This window comes from Myotis lucifugus, unplaced genomic scaffold, assembly GCF_000147115.1.
Source record: "Myotis lucifugus unplaced genomic scaffold, Myoluc2.0 scaffold_101, whole genome shotgun sequence".
In the NCBI taxonomy this organism is placed as follows: domain Eukaryota; kingdom Metazoa; phylum Chordata; class Mammalia; order Chiroptera; family Vespertilionidae; genus Myotis; species Myotis lucifugus.
This window is the reverse complement of record NW_005871149.1, coordinates 1739668-1756509: the sequence shown is the minus strand read 5'-3', so window position 1 is coordinate 1756509 and position 16842 is coordinate 1739668. Positions and strand designations below refer to the sequence as shown.

Here is a 16842-nt window from a genome sequence, read left to right as displayed (position 1 = left end):
TAAGAGGAGGAAAGCCTCAGTGTAGTGAGAAGGTAAGAGGGTTACAGCCAGTCTGAACTCAATAATAGAGTTGAATGAATTTCTAAAAGGGTGCTGTCTTGTATGCTGGGCTGCTGGAAAGAGCCTCCGGGCCCTGTTAACCCCTGCTCTCTCAGAATATCCAGGTGATCACGTAAGTGATAGCATGGGCCTTCCATGGGACATCAACCTGAGTTAAATCAACTTGTCTCTATTATCTATGTTTTCCGTTCTTAGCCCAGGGAGGGAATGGGCCTCTTCTGACATTTAACACTGCTCTATGCTTTTCTCTGGCATCCAAATTCTGATTCATAAAGACCCACATTCTGCATTTTCTTATAATGGTTAGGCGAAGAGTGAGCTGTCCAGAGAGTGAGAGGTTTGAAAAGTGAGGCGGGTAGGGAGAGAAAAGAGGTCCACGTGAGCCCCACCACAGAGGTTATGTGGCTCCAAGAAGGAATGATGGCCAAGCCATTAATTATGCCTCTTATTCCTTAGCTTGCCTGTGCATTCCGATTGGCTTTAGACAACTGGCGTCTATTCTGTGCTATACAAACAGAAACTAATTTATTTGGAACAAGCAGCAAAATGAGAACTTTATTTGGTGTAGTCGGGGCTCCATGTCATTCTGCCACTACTTACTCCCTCGCTGCCTCCAATCTCCCCTCTCGCAGCCCTCCTATCCAACAGCGGTCTGTCCCTCAGACCAGCAGTCTCACAGCCCCTCTCCACTCTTTCCTATTGGTCCTCATTTCTTTTCACTTTTAATAGTTAGGTAAAAGGCGGGCAGAAAGTGCTATTTGGACACAAAGCTAACTTAAAAGAGGTTATCTCTATCCTTTAAGGAGCTTAGAATCTTTCAGGGAAGGCATGTGACTGCAGTGCCCCTGCTGCATGCCTGTAGCCAGTTTCTCTATGGAACAGTAAGGATGCCAGCCTTCACCGTGCCTTGGAGATAAGAGCCAACCTGTATTATTGCCAACCCTGAATGACAGCTCTAATCCATACTCTTCCTCAGAGATGCTGAAAAAATTCAATCAGAGACTTTAGACTATTTAAAAGAATGAAGTACTGCCTGGCTGTGAGGGTCTGTTTGTGAACAATCCTGTAGGTCTGACTCATGACCGCTCACTGCCTCATTTCTCTTCCTCCCTGTAGCAGAGAGTAATTTCTTCTCCTTTCTCTCACCTCCCTCAGCAAGAACACCAACCGCTAAGTCCCTGCCAAATTCTCAGGCCCACTCCGGACATCGGCTTAATACGAGAGAGATTATTAGGATTTTCCCCCCTCTGATTTTCTGAGGTTTTACTTAAATGCCCTCAGTGGTCATAGGGAGAAGCCCAAGTGAGGACACCGGGGAGAGTATGTTTCTCATCCCTGAGAGGCTCCTGCAACCCAATTACAGCACCAGAGAACAATGTGATGCATTCCTGGGCAGGTCGGTGGGACCCTGGGCGCCTGGGCCTTGTGGAGAGAGGTGCCAGACACAGAGCTCTCCGTAAGCAATCCTGCAGAGCCGCCCCCTGGGTGCAGAGATGAAATACGGGAGAGCTTCACATTACACAGAGACCCCAGCTCACACCTGGTTATTGATGGCCTCGGTGGAGGCCTCTGCCCCCACCCTCCACTTAGGGGCTGCCTGCTACTACGGGGGCTGGGCATCTTTGAAGCAATGTTGGAAAACAAGAGATGCTTCCTTTTCACGCTTTGCCCTCCCAGTGTGCACACGACCAGGAGGATACGCATACATATGAGGTGCACATATATGGCCATACATATACAGATATGAACATACACATAGCTTCTCTCATTCTAGTCATCCTCCCCTTTCCCAGAAGCAAAAAATAAAAAAGCAACTAGATTTCAATCAAATTCTCCAAAACTCATACCAACAGCAGAGGTTCAGCTATAACCAAAGAATATTAAAAAGTTACATTATCAACATGCAGGCAGCTGTTTAGTTTGGGGACCAGTTGTCACCTGGGAATGGGAGGAGAAGGAGCCAGAAAGGGATGGACAATGGACAATTGGCACCCAAGCGAGGGGTCTGAGACGTCTCAGGGCTGATTCATGCTGGAAATAGTACAGTTCATGCTCTGTGTGCTGTGGATGGTGAGGCAGTCTCTGACTGCTCATGCCCTATTGTTCTTAACTCTTGTTAGGTTAGAAGCAGGAGAGCTTTGGGATCCAGAGATGATCTCCCCAAGAGAGGTATTGGAGAGGAGCAAGCAGTGGCTCTACTAGGCAAATATGTCACAGTTACTGCACTGAATGGAGCTTTCCCAGAAGATATGATTCTCTTTGGGTGGTTGTCAGGTTTCAGGCAATAGCCAGTGGGGTCTCAGTAATATCCTGTCCCTGCCTCCAAAGGGATAGAAAAGAGGGAGCGTTTATAAGCACATTTTCCCACTTCCCTTTCATGACTTAGAGGATCTCTAAGCATCTTTGTGGCTATTCCTCATTTACTTAAGATGTTTTAGTCATCCTGGATTTGAGAAAGCAAGGTAAGCATTCTCCCCTTGGCCCCCTAACTGAACTATCTTGGCTTCAAATTTGCCTTTGCTCACTTCCATTCTGCCTGAGTCTATGGATGGGGCAGCAGGCCACACAGTTCCCTTTCTTTGACCAAAAGGAACTGAAATCTGGTGACTTTATTTCAATACCACCAGCCCCTATAAGCAGGCCTGACCGAACAGAAAGGCTAAGCTGAGTGAAGAAAAAAAGAATACAGTTTAATCCACAACTGTTCTATTTGACATCTTTTTCAAGGTAGGGCTTCCCCAAGAATAAATGTGGTACTCGCCCTGGCCAGTGTGGTACAGTTGTTTGGGTATCGTCTGGTATACCGAAAGGTTGCTGCTTTGATTCCCAGTCAAGGCACATATCCAGGTTGCGGGCTCAATCCCTGGTGGGAGGCATGCAGGAGGCAACCAATGGCTGTTTCGTGTTCACATAGATGTTTTTCTCTCTCTCCCTCTCCTTTCCTCTCTCTAAGGTAATCAATAAAAAAAAATATTTTAAAATGTGATACTCATAAAAAACATTTTTATATACAAAATGCTTTAGCACATACAGAATTCTCACACCAACCTTGGGAGGTAGAAGTTACATTCACTGTACAGGGACCGTTTAGAGAGACTCGGTGATTTCTCCAAGGTCACGTGGATACTGAGTGGCTCAGCCAGAACTCAAACCTAGGGCTTTTGACTTCAGATCCTGTGTGCTCCTCAAAGACTGAGGATGCCTCGGGCTGGAGGCACCAGAGTCCCAGCCCCTCCAGAACAAATGGGTACAAAATATTCTAGGAGGGTACATCTGAGCAGAACTGACAAAAGGAACAGCCTAGGCCTTCTCTAACCTCATCAATGAATCCCCCTTTTGCCATTTCTGCCACATGATCACTAGACTAAGTGCTCCACATTTAATCGTCTCTGGCTCTTAGTTCTTTCAATTCTTTTTTACTTCTTCAGATTAACACTTAAAATTTTGTTTTAGTTTTATCTCGTTCTTTTAAAGTGATACTGAATGTAAAGAAAAGCCACGGGCTTTGGGCTCTTAAAGTATGTGTTAGAATTTCCTTTGAGACTTCACTCTTTTTTAAAATGCTGTCAACCGCTGGGCTAGGAAAGTAAAACAGGGAATGACAGTGCTAAAAAGCCATCCTATCCAGGGCTAGATGCCACTCATAAAGGTCCTAGGACAGTGATGGTGAACCTTTTGAGCTCGGCGTATCAGCATTTTGAAAAACCCTAACTTAACTCTGGTGCCGTGTCACATATAGAAATTTTTTGATATTTGCAACTATAGTAAAACAAAGACTTATATTTTTGATATTTATTTTATATATTTAAATGCCATTTAACAAAGAAAAATCAACCAAAAAAATGAGTTCGCGTGTCACCTCTGACACGTGTGTCATAGGTTCGCCATCACTGTCCTAGGACCTTTAGCCGAGACAGGTAATTTATCTACACCAAGGCAAGGAATATCTACCCGCAGAGAAACCCCTGAAGATGAGGCAGACAACTGATTTTCACTTGATCAAAAACTTTTGCAGCTAAACCCTCCCTCCCACCCTCATTTAAAATCTGGACTTCTGTTTAAGTCCAACACCATGACACAAAACAGCTCCAAGAGACGATGTGTACAAGGGGAACCCTTTCCTGTTCAACCCCAGAATGCATTTTGTTAGAGACAGCATAAGCCCTCACATACCCTACCTATCCCACTCCTGCACCCCAACTGTGAAGCAGGAGGGAAAGCTTCAGGAACACAGTGCTCATCAATCACAGACCTGGGATGCTACAGCTTCTTGCCCTGGCCCCCCCTGGAGCTAGAGGGAGACCGCATGAAAACAGTCTACCTATAGGCAGGATTTCTCCCAGAGCAAACCTGACTTTTTGGTACATCGATCTTGGCTCTCACTGCTCTCCCTGCTTTCCACCCCCCACTGCCTCCGCATGTGGGCTCAGAAGTCATCATCTAAAGAATTCCATTGCTCACCTCCTGCATAGCAGCACAGCCCCATGAGGCCACACACCAGATGGAGGGGATAAAAGTACGAGGTCATGGCTTCTAGCAAGAGGCTTTTTCTTAAACTAACCCTGACTCCTGGAAGAGAGGCAGAGCAGGAGAGTGTCGGGTGAGCTGCTGCCGACAGCAGCTTCATAGGTCGTGTGTAAAAAGGAAGGAAAGAGCTAACTTGTCTTTCAGTGGAAATTTCCCCACTCCCACCTCAGACCTACTCCTGGCTTCACATCTGCTTCCAGAAGGTGTCTGAGTAGAAGACAGAGAATGTCAAACCAAAGGGTTAAATCCTCCCCAACTGTAGGGACCTCTCCAGCAGGCTGCCACACACATGCTGAGGTGGAGGCCAAGCCTGATTCTCCAGGAATGTAGCTATGAGGGAAAGGGAAGGGGAAAGGGTACGGAAAGTGGACTAAAGCTCAGGGGAACCTGAAAAGGTTGTCAGTAGGACTTCAAAATGCTTGTGTATAATAAACAACGAAAATGGGATGGAGGAGGAGCATCAGTCCCAGAATCATCATGCTGCCAGGTGGCAGTGTATTGAAGCAATAATTACAAAGAAACAGTTTAAGTAACCGACTGAGAAGTCTCAGAATACAGGCATCAGGAGAATGATCCTAATCAGGCTTTCTACAAGAGATGGCTTCTGAGTTGGATTTTTAAAAGATACGGTATGGACAGGTTGAGGGCAGTCAGAGACACATTCTAAATAGAAGGAACTGGTTTATGCTGAAACTTAGAAGCAAGAATGTGCAAGCAATATATAAGGAATTTCAAGCAAGTACATATTATATACACTGGGGAATACAGAGAAATTAGAATGCTGAGATCAGGACTTAAATAATGTGAGGTGACTGCATGTGCCTAGACTGTCAATGGTTCAGTCCCCTACAGAGACACACAGCATCTTGATCTATGTCAGTAAACACCAGAGCACCTGTGGGAAAGCACAGATGAGTCCATTTGTTACACATACAGAGACTAAAGGAGAGCTACCCTGTAAAGCCCACAAAATGTGAAGTATCATTAACTACAGCCCACTAGCATTTGAGATTCTGGGCTAAATAGATATCAAATATCCTATCCAGAATTGTGATGCATTAATGTAGGTTTACAGGCCCAGAACCTGGCATAAATCAAGCCCAACTCTTAAGAAAATGAAATGTAAAAAAGGAATAATTTAATACAGAAAATACACGCTTCTTTCCCTTACTCCCAGCCTTACAACATGACAGGTCTCCTATGCCCTGGGCACACTGGACTTTCGTGGCTGACAAACTCATCTGACTTGAGGCCAGTGACCCTGAGGAGGGCTCTGAAAGAACTTCAGGGACTAAAAACCAGTTCCCTAATCAGAGGGAGACAGTTCTCATGCACTATACAGGCCACTAGAGCAGCAGCCAAAGACAAGGCAAATTCCAATTTCATGACTTTCTATTAGGTCCCTGGCTTCCTGCATTTGTTGAAGATAAAGCAGAGCTATTTATTAGGTGTCTGCCACACTTCCTAACTGAACTTCCCTAACCTCTGAGGACAAAAACCACAAGGGCAACCACTTCTTTCACAGCCCTTTTCTGGTGCCACTTTCAGAAGCAGAATATTGGGATGTATATTTTATTTTATATTTATAAATATTAAATAAGCCAAAAGGTGAGTAATAGCCTAAGTTTCTGCTTTACTAACTAGCACAATTTGGTACTGGAAGGGAGGCAGCCACTTAACAGCAATAGCATTTGTTGGTATCATCTTAGTTTTTTTCCTCCTTTCCTAGGCAGATTATAAAAGGTGATTTCTGAAACCCTTCACAATAGAAAAGCTCAAGGGTTTACATTCAACTGTGACACGACTGAATTCATTAAGAAGCATGTTTCAGGTTGCACTATAATTTCCCTATGTAACATAAACCTATGGAATCTGACATAAGCTGATTGCTCATGCTGGTTATTTTATTTACATTTCTGAATGGAAGGGATTTCAATACTCATAAAATATCTAACTGACTTATTATTTTTCATCTGTTCTCCCCGAGCAGCTATTATAAAATAGGCATAGAGACAGAAGGCTCAACTTGTATGACTGGTTAAGTAAGCAACCAGGGAAAAGTTATTGCTCAAAAGCAATTTTTCAAAAATTCAATAAGGAGCTTGGGGCCAAACAAGAGATATGGTTATTCTCAATGCCATCTGAAAGATAAACGTTAAATGACTATATTCGTGATCTCTGTCCAACCGAGACCTATGGGAGTAGGTGGTAGCTTCACAGGAACTCGGGCCCAGAGTTACTCAAGTCTTCCTCGAGACCTAGTACTAGAAGACATGGCCTGGTGTACATGGGACACAGGTGAAGGGAGAGTGGGATTCTCCTTACAACCCAGAAATATAAATGTGCTTTTATGACATTCCCCCTATGAAAAGGGAAAAATGTCCAGGATGCAGAATTGACCAGCAAAATTCAGCTTGGAAGAGAGGGACAGGAGCCTTATTTTAGTGTCTTAATCCAACAGCCTTTCCTTATTTCTTAAAATTAACATGATTTGTGCCTATTTTCAGAACCGGTGACTACTGGACGAATCTTTGACATTAGCAGTGGGCTCTGGGAAATTCTGAGTGGTTCTTTCCCATTCTCTCTCTTCAAGGCCACGTAATTGTAGTCTTAACTTGTGCTAGCCCATCCTGCTCACAACCTCGTCACACTGCTTCATTTTCTAAACCAGGATTGCCCTTGGCCCTCATTAACCTGTCATTATTAACAATGAGAAGATATAAAAGAGAAAGTTGAAGATGTATGAGTATGGAGGTTTTTGCCTTATGGTAGCTACTGTGTGAATCTGAGGCAAGACCTTTCTTATTTAAATTTTGAATTGTGGAGTGTTTAATTTTTGATAAATTCTAAAATTTAGATAAATATAATGAATACCACAGTTTACAAAAAACATTGTAAAGATGAAAGTCCTCTTAAAAATATATAAAAATAAAGAGACCTCTTTCTATCTCCTCTTATTTGACTGAAAGAATTCTAATTTGACTGAAATAAATTCTTCTAAAAGGAAAAGTCTTCATGAGTCTAAATTGACTTTTTGGGTCACTAAATCTTGTGTGAGGCACGTGGAAATAACTCATTGGTCACTTCTACTCAAATGAATAAATATGCAAAGGTGAACTAATCTATTGTTGTGGCAGCAGCCTCTGTCTTATACTGATACACCTCCTGCCTACCTCAGACCGCCTACCACTAGACTATGAGTTACTTGTGAACTAGGATTGTATTATGTATTTTGCAAAGGTGCCCAATAATGATCTGTTCATTGAATGAATAAATGAACAAACAAATTCATTAGTATTAACATCTAAAAATAATGAATTCAAATGTCAGAATAATCGTTACCATATTACAGGATGTTCTAAAACAACAGTTAACATATTTTTCAATGCTGAGGCTCTTGAAAAACTAAATTTTAAAAACAAATTAAAATAAGCTCTATTGGAGTCCTCCATTCAATAAGCCAATACTGAAAGAATTTTTTCAGGGTATCCAGGATGAACTGCATGTTCTAATGCAGTTTTTTTTTTAAAGGAGGTATTACAATAGCTAAAGTACACAAAGAGCAAATTAATAAGAGAAGTCTACAAAGTTATGGCTTAGTTGAATTAGAGTCCCTGGACTTCCCATAAGAGCTAAATCCCAAAAGGATCAGAGTCAAGTAAATAAAAAATCCAGCTGAATTTTATCAGAGGGCGAAGTTTCAATTCTGAGTACCCCAGCAACGCAGGAGGAATTATGTGTGAGATTAGTAAAGTGCCTTCATCCACACCCAGCCAGAGAACATTCTTCTATCTCACTGTGACTGCAGGGAAAACAGCAGTGTATTTGCCTGCCAAGAATAGCTGCAGCTATTCTCTAGATAGGAGCCTACCAACACGGAGAGATTAAAATTTAATTGTAAAGCTGCTGCTACCTGGGAGTAAAAGCTTGAACTTTGCCTTCAGAAATAAACTGGGACTCCAGCATAATGAGTAGATGAAAACAATAGCTGGAGTGTCACTAATAAAGAGTGTGAGAATATGCTCCCTTCCTAAATTCTTCCCCAAACGCCTCCTTCTCTGTGTATCATATGGTAATGTGCAAGAGTGCTCAATGGGAACACAGCCCTTTGCTACACTTTGAACAGTACATATACATTTTGTTTCCAGAATGCTTGAAATTATAGGATGAGGTCAGAGGGTGGTTATGTGGTCTGAATTTCCCTATCAGTTCTCTTAATTTTGTTGAGCATCATCTGAAGCCCAAATAATTTATTTTCTTGAAGTCGGCTGTCAAGATGGACCTAAGGCAATCTTAATGTTATTACAGAACTAAGAAAGGTAATTTAATTTCCCCTCAAATTCAGATAGAATGCCATTAACACCCAATCTTTTATTTAGGCCTTGTCAGCATTAAGGAACACACCCAAGTTTACCACCTATTGGTATAACTACTAGCTACTGAAAATTCCCAATTTAGCAAAAAAAGCCCAAGTTATGATATTTATCTCTTTTTTTAAAATATATTTTATTGATTTTTTACAGAGAAGAAGGGAGAGGGATAGAGAGCCAGAAACATCGACGAGAGAGATCGATCAGCTGCCTCCTGCACGCCCCCCAGTGGGGACGCGCCCGCAACCAAGGCACATGCCCCTGGCCGGAATCGAACCTGGGACCCCTGAGTCCGCAGGCCGACGCTCTACAAGTTATGATATTTTAAACCAAAAGGTTTATTCTGCTCAGTTAACATCCCCCATGATCCTTCCCAAACTAACCCTTTGATTTTGAAAGAAGAGTGATATATATTTCTACTTTATATTAAAACTTTTTTGACCATTTCAGAGAGTTAATCAAATTCTCTCTGAATCATTCAAACCGATGCCTAGTGCTGCTTTAGCATTACTGTACATTTTTGACAGGAGGGTGGCATTCTCGGTGTATGTGACGTAAATGACCAAATAGTTCTTTAAGTGGCTTGCTAGCAAGAACAAGAATGAAATGAGAAGGAATCAGTTTGAAAGACAGAAAAGCAAATGTGCATTCTTTAAAGCATCCGAGTTCATCAAATGAGCTTATACTATGAAGAGTTCTGTAGGCAGCTTATTTGTCTACTTATGTCTCTGCCTTTGCAGTGAGCATTTTTGCACCCTGAGTGCCTTTCTACTTTCTGACAACCCAGTTCAGCCTCTTCATTTAAAACTCTTCTCCACATTAATCTCCAATAGGAAGACTTACCTCTCTAGCAAAACCATTTTGCTATCCCCACTCCACCATTCTGTATCCCCATTACTGTATTTGGTTTAAAAGTTATTCTTTTTTACTTGTTAAGTTGTGAAGTGACATATTATTGAAACAAAGCATATATACCATGACTAAAGGGCTATCTATTGTGTAATTTCAAGCAAATCGCTTAACTTTAATGACTCAGACTTCCCTATAACATTGGAAGATCACAATGTGTCCTCCAATGGCTCAGGTAAGAATAAATGAGAATGTAAGTATACCTCTTTAAGAAAAAGATAATAGCTAACTGAAGTCCAAATTATTCTTGGTTTGGAATTGAAATACATTAAGTAGTCATACTAATGTAGTTCTTTTGAGCATTAGAAATTTGATTGGTTGGGGAAGGAACTAAATTCCATTCAAGGAAAAAGTTAAAAACTGTCCTTCAAGGTTATTTTTTTCTGTATCCCATTATTTTCTCCATTTAGAGGACTATGCCGAGTCTCCAAAAAACAAAGATGTTTTCTAAAACAAAAATCAGTAGGTTTCCTGTGATTCTAATATCACTAGTGTCATGGACTTGGAATGAGTGATTTACATCAGAATCTAAGCACAGCTCTTCTAAAAATGGCTATGCAGTCCATTTGCCCACCTGCTAATGATTAAGCAATAAATGTATTAGTAGCAGTTACTACAGGATGTCCTACACTTTGGCACTGAGACTTTTACTTCCAGGGGAAAAGATAATTAAATATACTGCCAAATAAATTCAGGGAAAGCTTTTGTGAACATCATACTTAACAGACACATGTTAACAAGGTAAGAGGGTGCTTTCCACAAACTTCAAACCTCAATTAAACCCTGGGGAAGGGATATAGACTTGCATTGAAAAGTTCATTGTCCTATCTTTTATTCTTTTTTTTTTCCTTTGAAAAGAAGAGTTCATATTTAGAAAATTTGGATGATGAAGAACATGAGTGATTTCACTAATTTCTCACTCTGGTTCTTTTTGAAGAACAATGAGAAGGAAGCATGAGAAATAATTCCCTTAGAGAAAATAGAGAACATTTTTTCTCTTGCTACAGATATGTCAGTTAATAAATAAAATCAAAAGTGGAATATGCCAGACTGCCCAAATAAAGACTTCAGTGGCACTAACAATAGAATAAAAATTAAGATTCTGACCTGTCACACAGTAGATTCATTTTATTATCATATTGTCTTTGGGAAATGCCTCAGATATATTGCTGTGGAAACAGCATGGCTATAGAACAATATTTTACAGGACTATAGGCTTGGTAACAATTCAAAATATTTAAAAAACTGTATCAGTTCTTATGACTTAAAAAAATTTCATAGCTTTGAAAAATAATCAATTTTCAAACAAAGTGAAGAAACTTATCTTCACATATTGTCAGTTTAATTTCTGCATGTGGCCCTATGTATTTAATAAAGAAAAATACAACTATCATGTTTTTAATATTAATAAATGAAGGCAGATGGAGAATATAAAATTTTTTTTTATATTTCATGTCACTTCTTATGACAATGGAAAATTAAGAACCTTTAAAAATAGTATTTTTTTTCTACTAGTATATATCAACATATAGTTATAATTTTCTATCAACTTCCCTAGTTATGAGGACAATCTTTGTCCTGGAAAAATGATAAGAATAGTGAACAAACCTCAAACATTTTGATCACTATGCAGTAAAAGATATTTTGGCATTTATAACTGCTTATTATCTTTTAAAATGTAATTTGGGGAGAAAAATGTTAATTATTTTTGGGCAGGGGCTGAAGAAATCCCAGTGAGACATTCTGTAGAGAGGTCTTTCGTTAGTGTAACATCTGACCTTCTATATCTTTGGAAATCATGCAACTTGGCTAATGTAGTCCTTAAAGAATTAATCAAGTAGATTGTTAGGCCCGAGTTACAGTGGAGCCAGCCAATTATGAGTTGCTCAGAAATTCATCACTGGCATGTCCAACCACATTTTCCCACATAAAGATTAGTAGAAATATGTGAAGACAGGGTCCATTCCCACCCCAGCACAGTGTTCAGTGAAACAAATTTCAACAATGTTTTCCCTTAGCAGAAACAAACAATTTATTTGGGAATTTTCTTGATTCCTGTCTTTACTCATAACACCGTTTATGTTTTGTTTTGTTTTTGCCAACATTGCAAAGGCTGCCCTATTTAGTTAAAACTAAACCAGGGATTTTTATATGCAAACACACTTCTGAATTAAGAGCACCAAAGTCACATGCCACAAGCCTGAATTCATCACTGTTACTGAAATCCCCAAAGACCAACACTATCTTTTCACTGCTGTGATAACGCCCTCCCAAGGCTTACTGAGAAGAAAGCTTGGATGCAATAGAGAAATGAAAGGAGCCAGAGAAGGTGAAGATTGGTTCTCTAAGGAGAGGACAGTGCTGCTCTTGCACAAAGAAGCTCCTTTCAGATAAGCAGAATCAGATTCCAGTCCACTTGTTTGCTGGCTACCCTTACTTTGAACTCTCATATTTAACCCAGCAGGCTTCAAAGCAGGTGAGAAAGTGACCTACCACTTAAAAGCAATTTTTCCTTTTTCAGGAATTCTGGCCTTGGAGAATATCAGCTCTAATATCAGCACATTCCACATCTCCAGGGATTTATGCAATTTTTTCATTGCTGTATGTCTAATGTCAAGTTTTATCTCAGCCAGGAAAAATAAATCAGAAAAAAAAGTCCTAACTCACAGAAAATGAGGTCTTATTCCACATTATTTTATTCTACCATACAAAGGAGAAAGGGAACTAAATTCACGAACCATGCCATTGGTTCCCTTCCATTTATCAAAATCTGATGTGCCGTGTGGATTATTAAAAATCATTGTTCCCTAGTGTCTTGCTTTGAGAAAAAGCAATCTTTGTTAACAAATACATTTTAACAAATTCAAACTGAATTTACTCTAGCATGTACGCTAATATAAAAAGATATTAGAAGAGGAAGAGACAATGGTGACAACTAAGGAAATTTACTTAAATTGCTTTGCCTTACTAAACAGAAAAGCAGTATGTTTCATAGAAAAGTGTTCATTCATTTCTACTATATCTGACTTAATTGAAAATCCTAACAAAGGCAGTTTGAAAACTTACCAATAGGTTCTATTCTATGAGACGTTTGCCATGGCTAGAAGTTGAAACATTTTTCCACTTTCTGTGGTCCACATATATACTTAAAAGGTACCAGAAGTATAGCACTAACAATATTGTTTACAGATTTACACTGTAGGAAATGCATTTTGAGTTTACTATTAGTACATAGCTCTCCCAAAGAGGTAGGGTAGGGTCTCCTGCTATAGCTGCGCTTTGGTAATGATGATGACAATGACAGTGGCGACAACAGCTAACACCTAGTTTTTACTATGGGCAGACACGGTTCTAAACACTTGACATATTTTAAACACATTTAACCCTCACACACAGAAAAGACCCTGTGAGGTAGTACTATTCTCACTTGACAGTGAGGGGGAGAAAAAGTTAAGTAAAGTACTCAACGTTGCATAGCCAATAAGTGTCAGGGTTAGAATCAAAGAAAAGCAGTCTGGTTCCAGAGCCTCTGCTCATAACCACTCAGGAATCCTGCCCCTTCTCTACCTTGAAAAGGTGATACTAACCAGGTGTTCTAAAATCCTCTTTTGGGGGGTAAAGTCAAGCAGGGCTTCTCGTTTTAATATGCATATAGGATGGCCTGGGAACCTTGTTAAAATGCTGATTCAGGCAGTCTGGAGTGGTGCTTGAGATTCTGCAATTCTAACAAGCTCCTGGGTCATCAATGGTGATGATCCCAGTGCATAGAACAAACTTTATTAAGTGGTGAAGATGTAGGATGTGAGCCTCTTGTTCTCTTTCTGGCTGGCTGGCTATTTAGTCATTTATAGGTTATGTCTATACGCTGGAGACTTTCCATACCGCAATCATTTTCCATCCATTCTTAAATGGAACCTGCCCTTAAAACTGCTGCATACTGAATATTGGTTTGCAGGTAATTTCAGTAAATACTTAGCTTTTAGGAACTTAAAACATATATATGAAAACCACAGGGATTGGTTGTAAAAGTCTGCTGTTGGGCACATTTTTAACACTATATATCACCAACTATACAAATACCAGAAGACAGAAAATAAATGCCTATTCGTTGTTCATCAACCAGAATCACTGTGAATTAATATCTTTTGGCCTAAAAAAGGAGCTTCCACTTTAAAATCATAATAATTCATTCTCAGACTCTGCTAGAAGAGTGCTAAGGAGCTTGTACTATGCAATCTTCAAGGCTCTTCTGGTATATCCGTGATCTCAATAAAGGCAGACACTACCTACTAATACCAATGGACAGAGCTGATGATGAGTACAATCCACATTAATTTTAGCCAGTGCCTCATGGAAGTACACCACTAACATCTGCCACATCTCTACTCCAGACTGTACATCTCCCTCCTCGCTCTAGTTCACCTCCTTCCCACTGCCCCGAGACAAACCCAGTATTGAAGTAGCTCTCCCATTGCTTGCCTATGGTCTCAAATGCGAGCTGCATATTTTTTCCAGTTGCTAAATGGATGGGATTCCCTTTCTAGGCCATTTTTTCCATGCCAGATTACACAGTAAGGTCATTTCAGTTTGAGATGCACTCACTCAATCAGCACCACTGCATACAACAGAGTTATGGTATAATCACTAAGCTTCCTCTTTACACCAAAAGAAAAGAGGATAGTCAGCTTCCAACCCAAATATCTATAATCCCTGAACAACAGAGAAAGTCATTCTTCTTTAAGTTTGACCCAAAATCAAGTGTGGTCTCAGACTCCTAGGCCTACAGCCAGTGGCAACTTAACACATTATACAGTTGACCTTCAGGGAAAAAGGGAAACCAGTGCTCTTACTACTGGTGCCAGAAGAAAACCAACTAATCTTTAAGGCACAGAACAAACTATTCTTAAGGCAGGAAAAGAAATTGTGAGAAAACAGGGAGTTCGAATGGAGGTATTTAGAGAAAAATACTGAAATCACATTACCAAGTAAGGGCTAGTGTTTCTATGGTTCTCAGTGCTCTTCTATTTGGGAATAAATGAATCGTCATTTTCTTTTTAGGTTTGAACTCTTATTACCTGGTAAAAGTGCAAAGATGTACAAGAAAGACACATTTTTTTTAAAAGGCTGAGAGACTTAACAAGAATTCTCTTTGGTAATTTTACTTTGAGCCAGTGATAGTAATTTATAAGTTTATGTAGAAGAGTAAATAACCATGGGAGACCCTCTGTAGAATCAGTCCTCAAGTACTTCCTGGACCTGCATAAGGAAATGGGGAAGTAGTTCAAAACCAAAGGGTAAAAATAAAAATAAAGGTCTACACATGGTTCTACACTCCAGGGCAGGGAAGGTCAATAAGAACAAGCAGATACTATAACAGGGAGAACCTCTGAGTAAAGAGGCACATCTGTGCCCAGTGTGAATGTCCTAACTGTCCCATATTACTTACTTATTCTCCATCTTAGTCGCACTCTTGAATTGAAAGTTCAGCAAATACTTAGAACTAATAATTTCATTTAAATGGAAAAATCAAATGGCTTGTTTATAAAATAGGATTTTTTTTTAAAATGCCAAGAAAATACATTTAAAAGAACTGGATTATTCTTTAGCTAGTAACAAGTGCTATGTTTACTACCAAATGTGATCTACAAAGACCAATTTTATAATGTTATGCCATTGTTTTCTTCAAACTTTTAAGCAACAAAAATATAGCTCAAATCACCGAAAACTTGTGTTTGACATATTTATGGCAGCAAGTTTACAAATCAATTCCTGTAATTTACTATAACAAGTATCATCCACCATACAACTGGTTTAGCACAAACACATTAGAGATGGGTTTTTGTGTGTTTTACAAATGCTCTACACAAGTCCTTGAGATCATACTTACAGCTTTAGCAAAAACACCCATGATTTCAGGAAACTGGTGTGTGAGAAGAGCTATCATTGCTGTAGAAGAACACAGTCCTGCTGTGAAATAGATGAAAAAAGGAAGCTCCTTCTTTGGGTAAACAGATACTTGATGAAAGGCTGCAAGGGAGAAAAGGTAGAAGTAGATTTTAGTTAAGACTAGAGTGTAAGCCAGTTTTAATATTTTCAAGCAAAATCTATTTTCTAAAACTAAAAAGAAAATTAATTAAAAAACAAAAAAGAACAAGAAGTCTCTGGCTAAGCAAGGTAGAAAAAAGTTATCCATTATTTATTCCAGTATCCACAGGGTATCCCCATAGCCAGAGGACTGTGCTGGCCACTGGGAATAGGATGGCATCGTGGGAAAGAACACTAATTGTAAAGTCATGCTGAGGTGGTTCTGAAAAAGAGCTTTGTCACTTATTAGCTGTGTGATCTTGAATAAGTTGCTAAACCCTCTATTAGTTGCTAAGGAGTTGTTATGATGAACATTGTAAGCCCTTAATAAGTTATTATAATTCTTGCTCTTTGGGAACTCAGAGGGGAGTATAGAGATCAAGAGACAGACATGTGGTTGGAGATTTTCCAAAACCATCAGTTATTTATTTCACCCAGTTATTCTATACTAGAGGCCCGGTGCATGAATTCATGCACGGGTGGGGTCCCTCTGCCTGGCTGGCGTCTGGCCGGTGGCCGGGGAGGGCTCCAGGGCATGTCTAGCCCTATCTCGCTCAGTCCCCATTGGCTGGACCCCAGCAGCAAGCTAACCTGCTGGTCGGAGCATCTGCCCCCTGGTGGTCAGTGCATGTCATAGTTACCGGTCGGTCAACCACTTGGTTGGACACTTAGCATATTAGGCTTTTATATATATAGATGTGGCATCTTATTGAGCAGTATAAAAATTGAACTAGAATACCAAAGCCCAAGCCCACCCCTAACTGTCTCCCTCTCTGTGTCTTATTTTACCACATACAAACATTTACTCAGGTATTACTTTTCTAATATTGGGTATTTCATTACCCATAGTATTCAGTACTTATATTTTATTTAAATTTGAAATACTTGTATA

The 16842-nt window shown here is 40.0% G+C and overlaps 1 protein-coding gene across 12 annotated transcripts in view; it reads right to left on the bottom strand.

Annotated features, from left to right (window-relative positions):
• ST7L (suppression of tumorigenicity 7 like) overlaps positions 1-16842 on the bottom strand; it is a 138468-nt gene that overhangs the window by 67858 nt on the left and 53768 nt on the right. For 9 of the 12 annotated variants that reach the window (XM_006092520.3, XM_014458975.2, XM_023757063.1 and 6 more), the window contains one exon: positions 15754-15893. In XM_006092520.3, the coding sequence (XP_006092582.1) occupies positions 15754-15893 (140 nt within the window). Of the gene's footprint in view, positions 1-5251; positions 5483-14961; positions 15123-15753; positions 15894-16842 lie in introns of those variants that run through there. The other 3 variants (XM_006092530.3, XM_006092528.3, XM_014458978.1) reach the window with 2 other exon arrangements.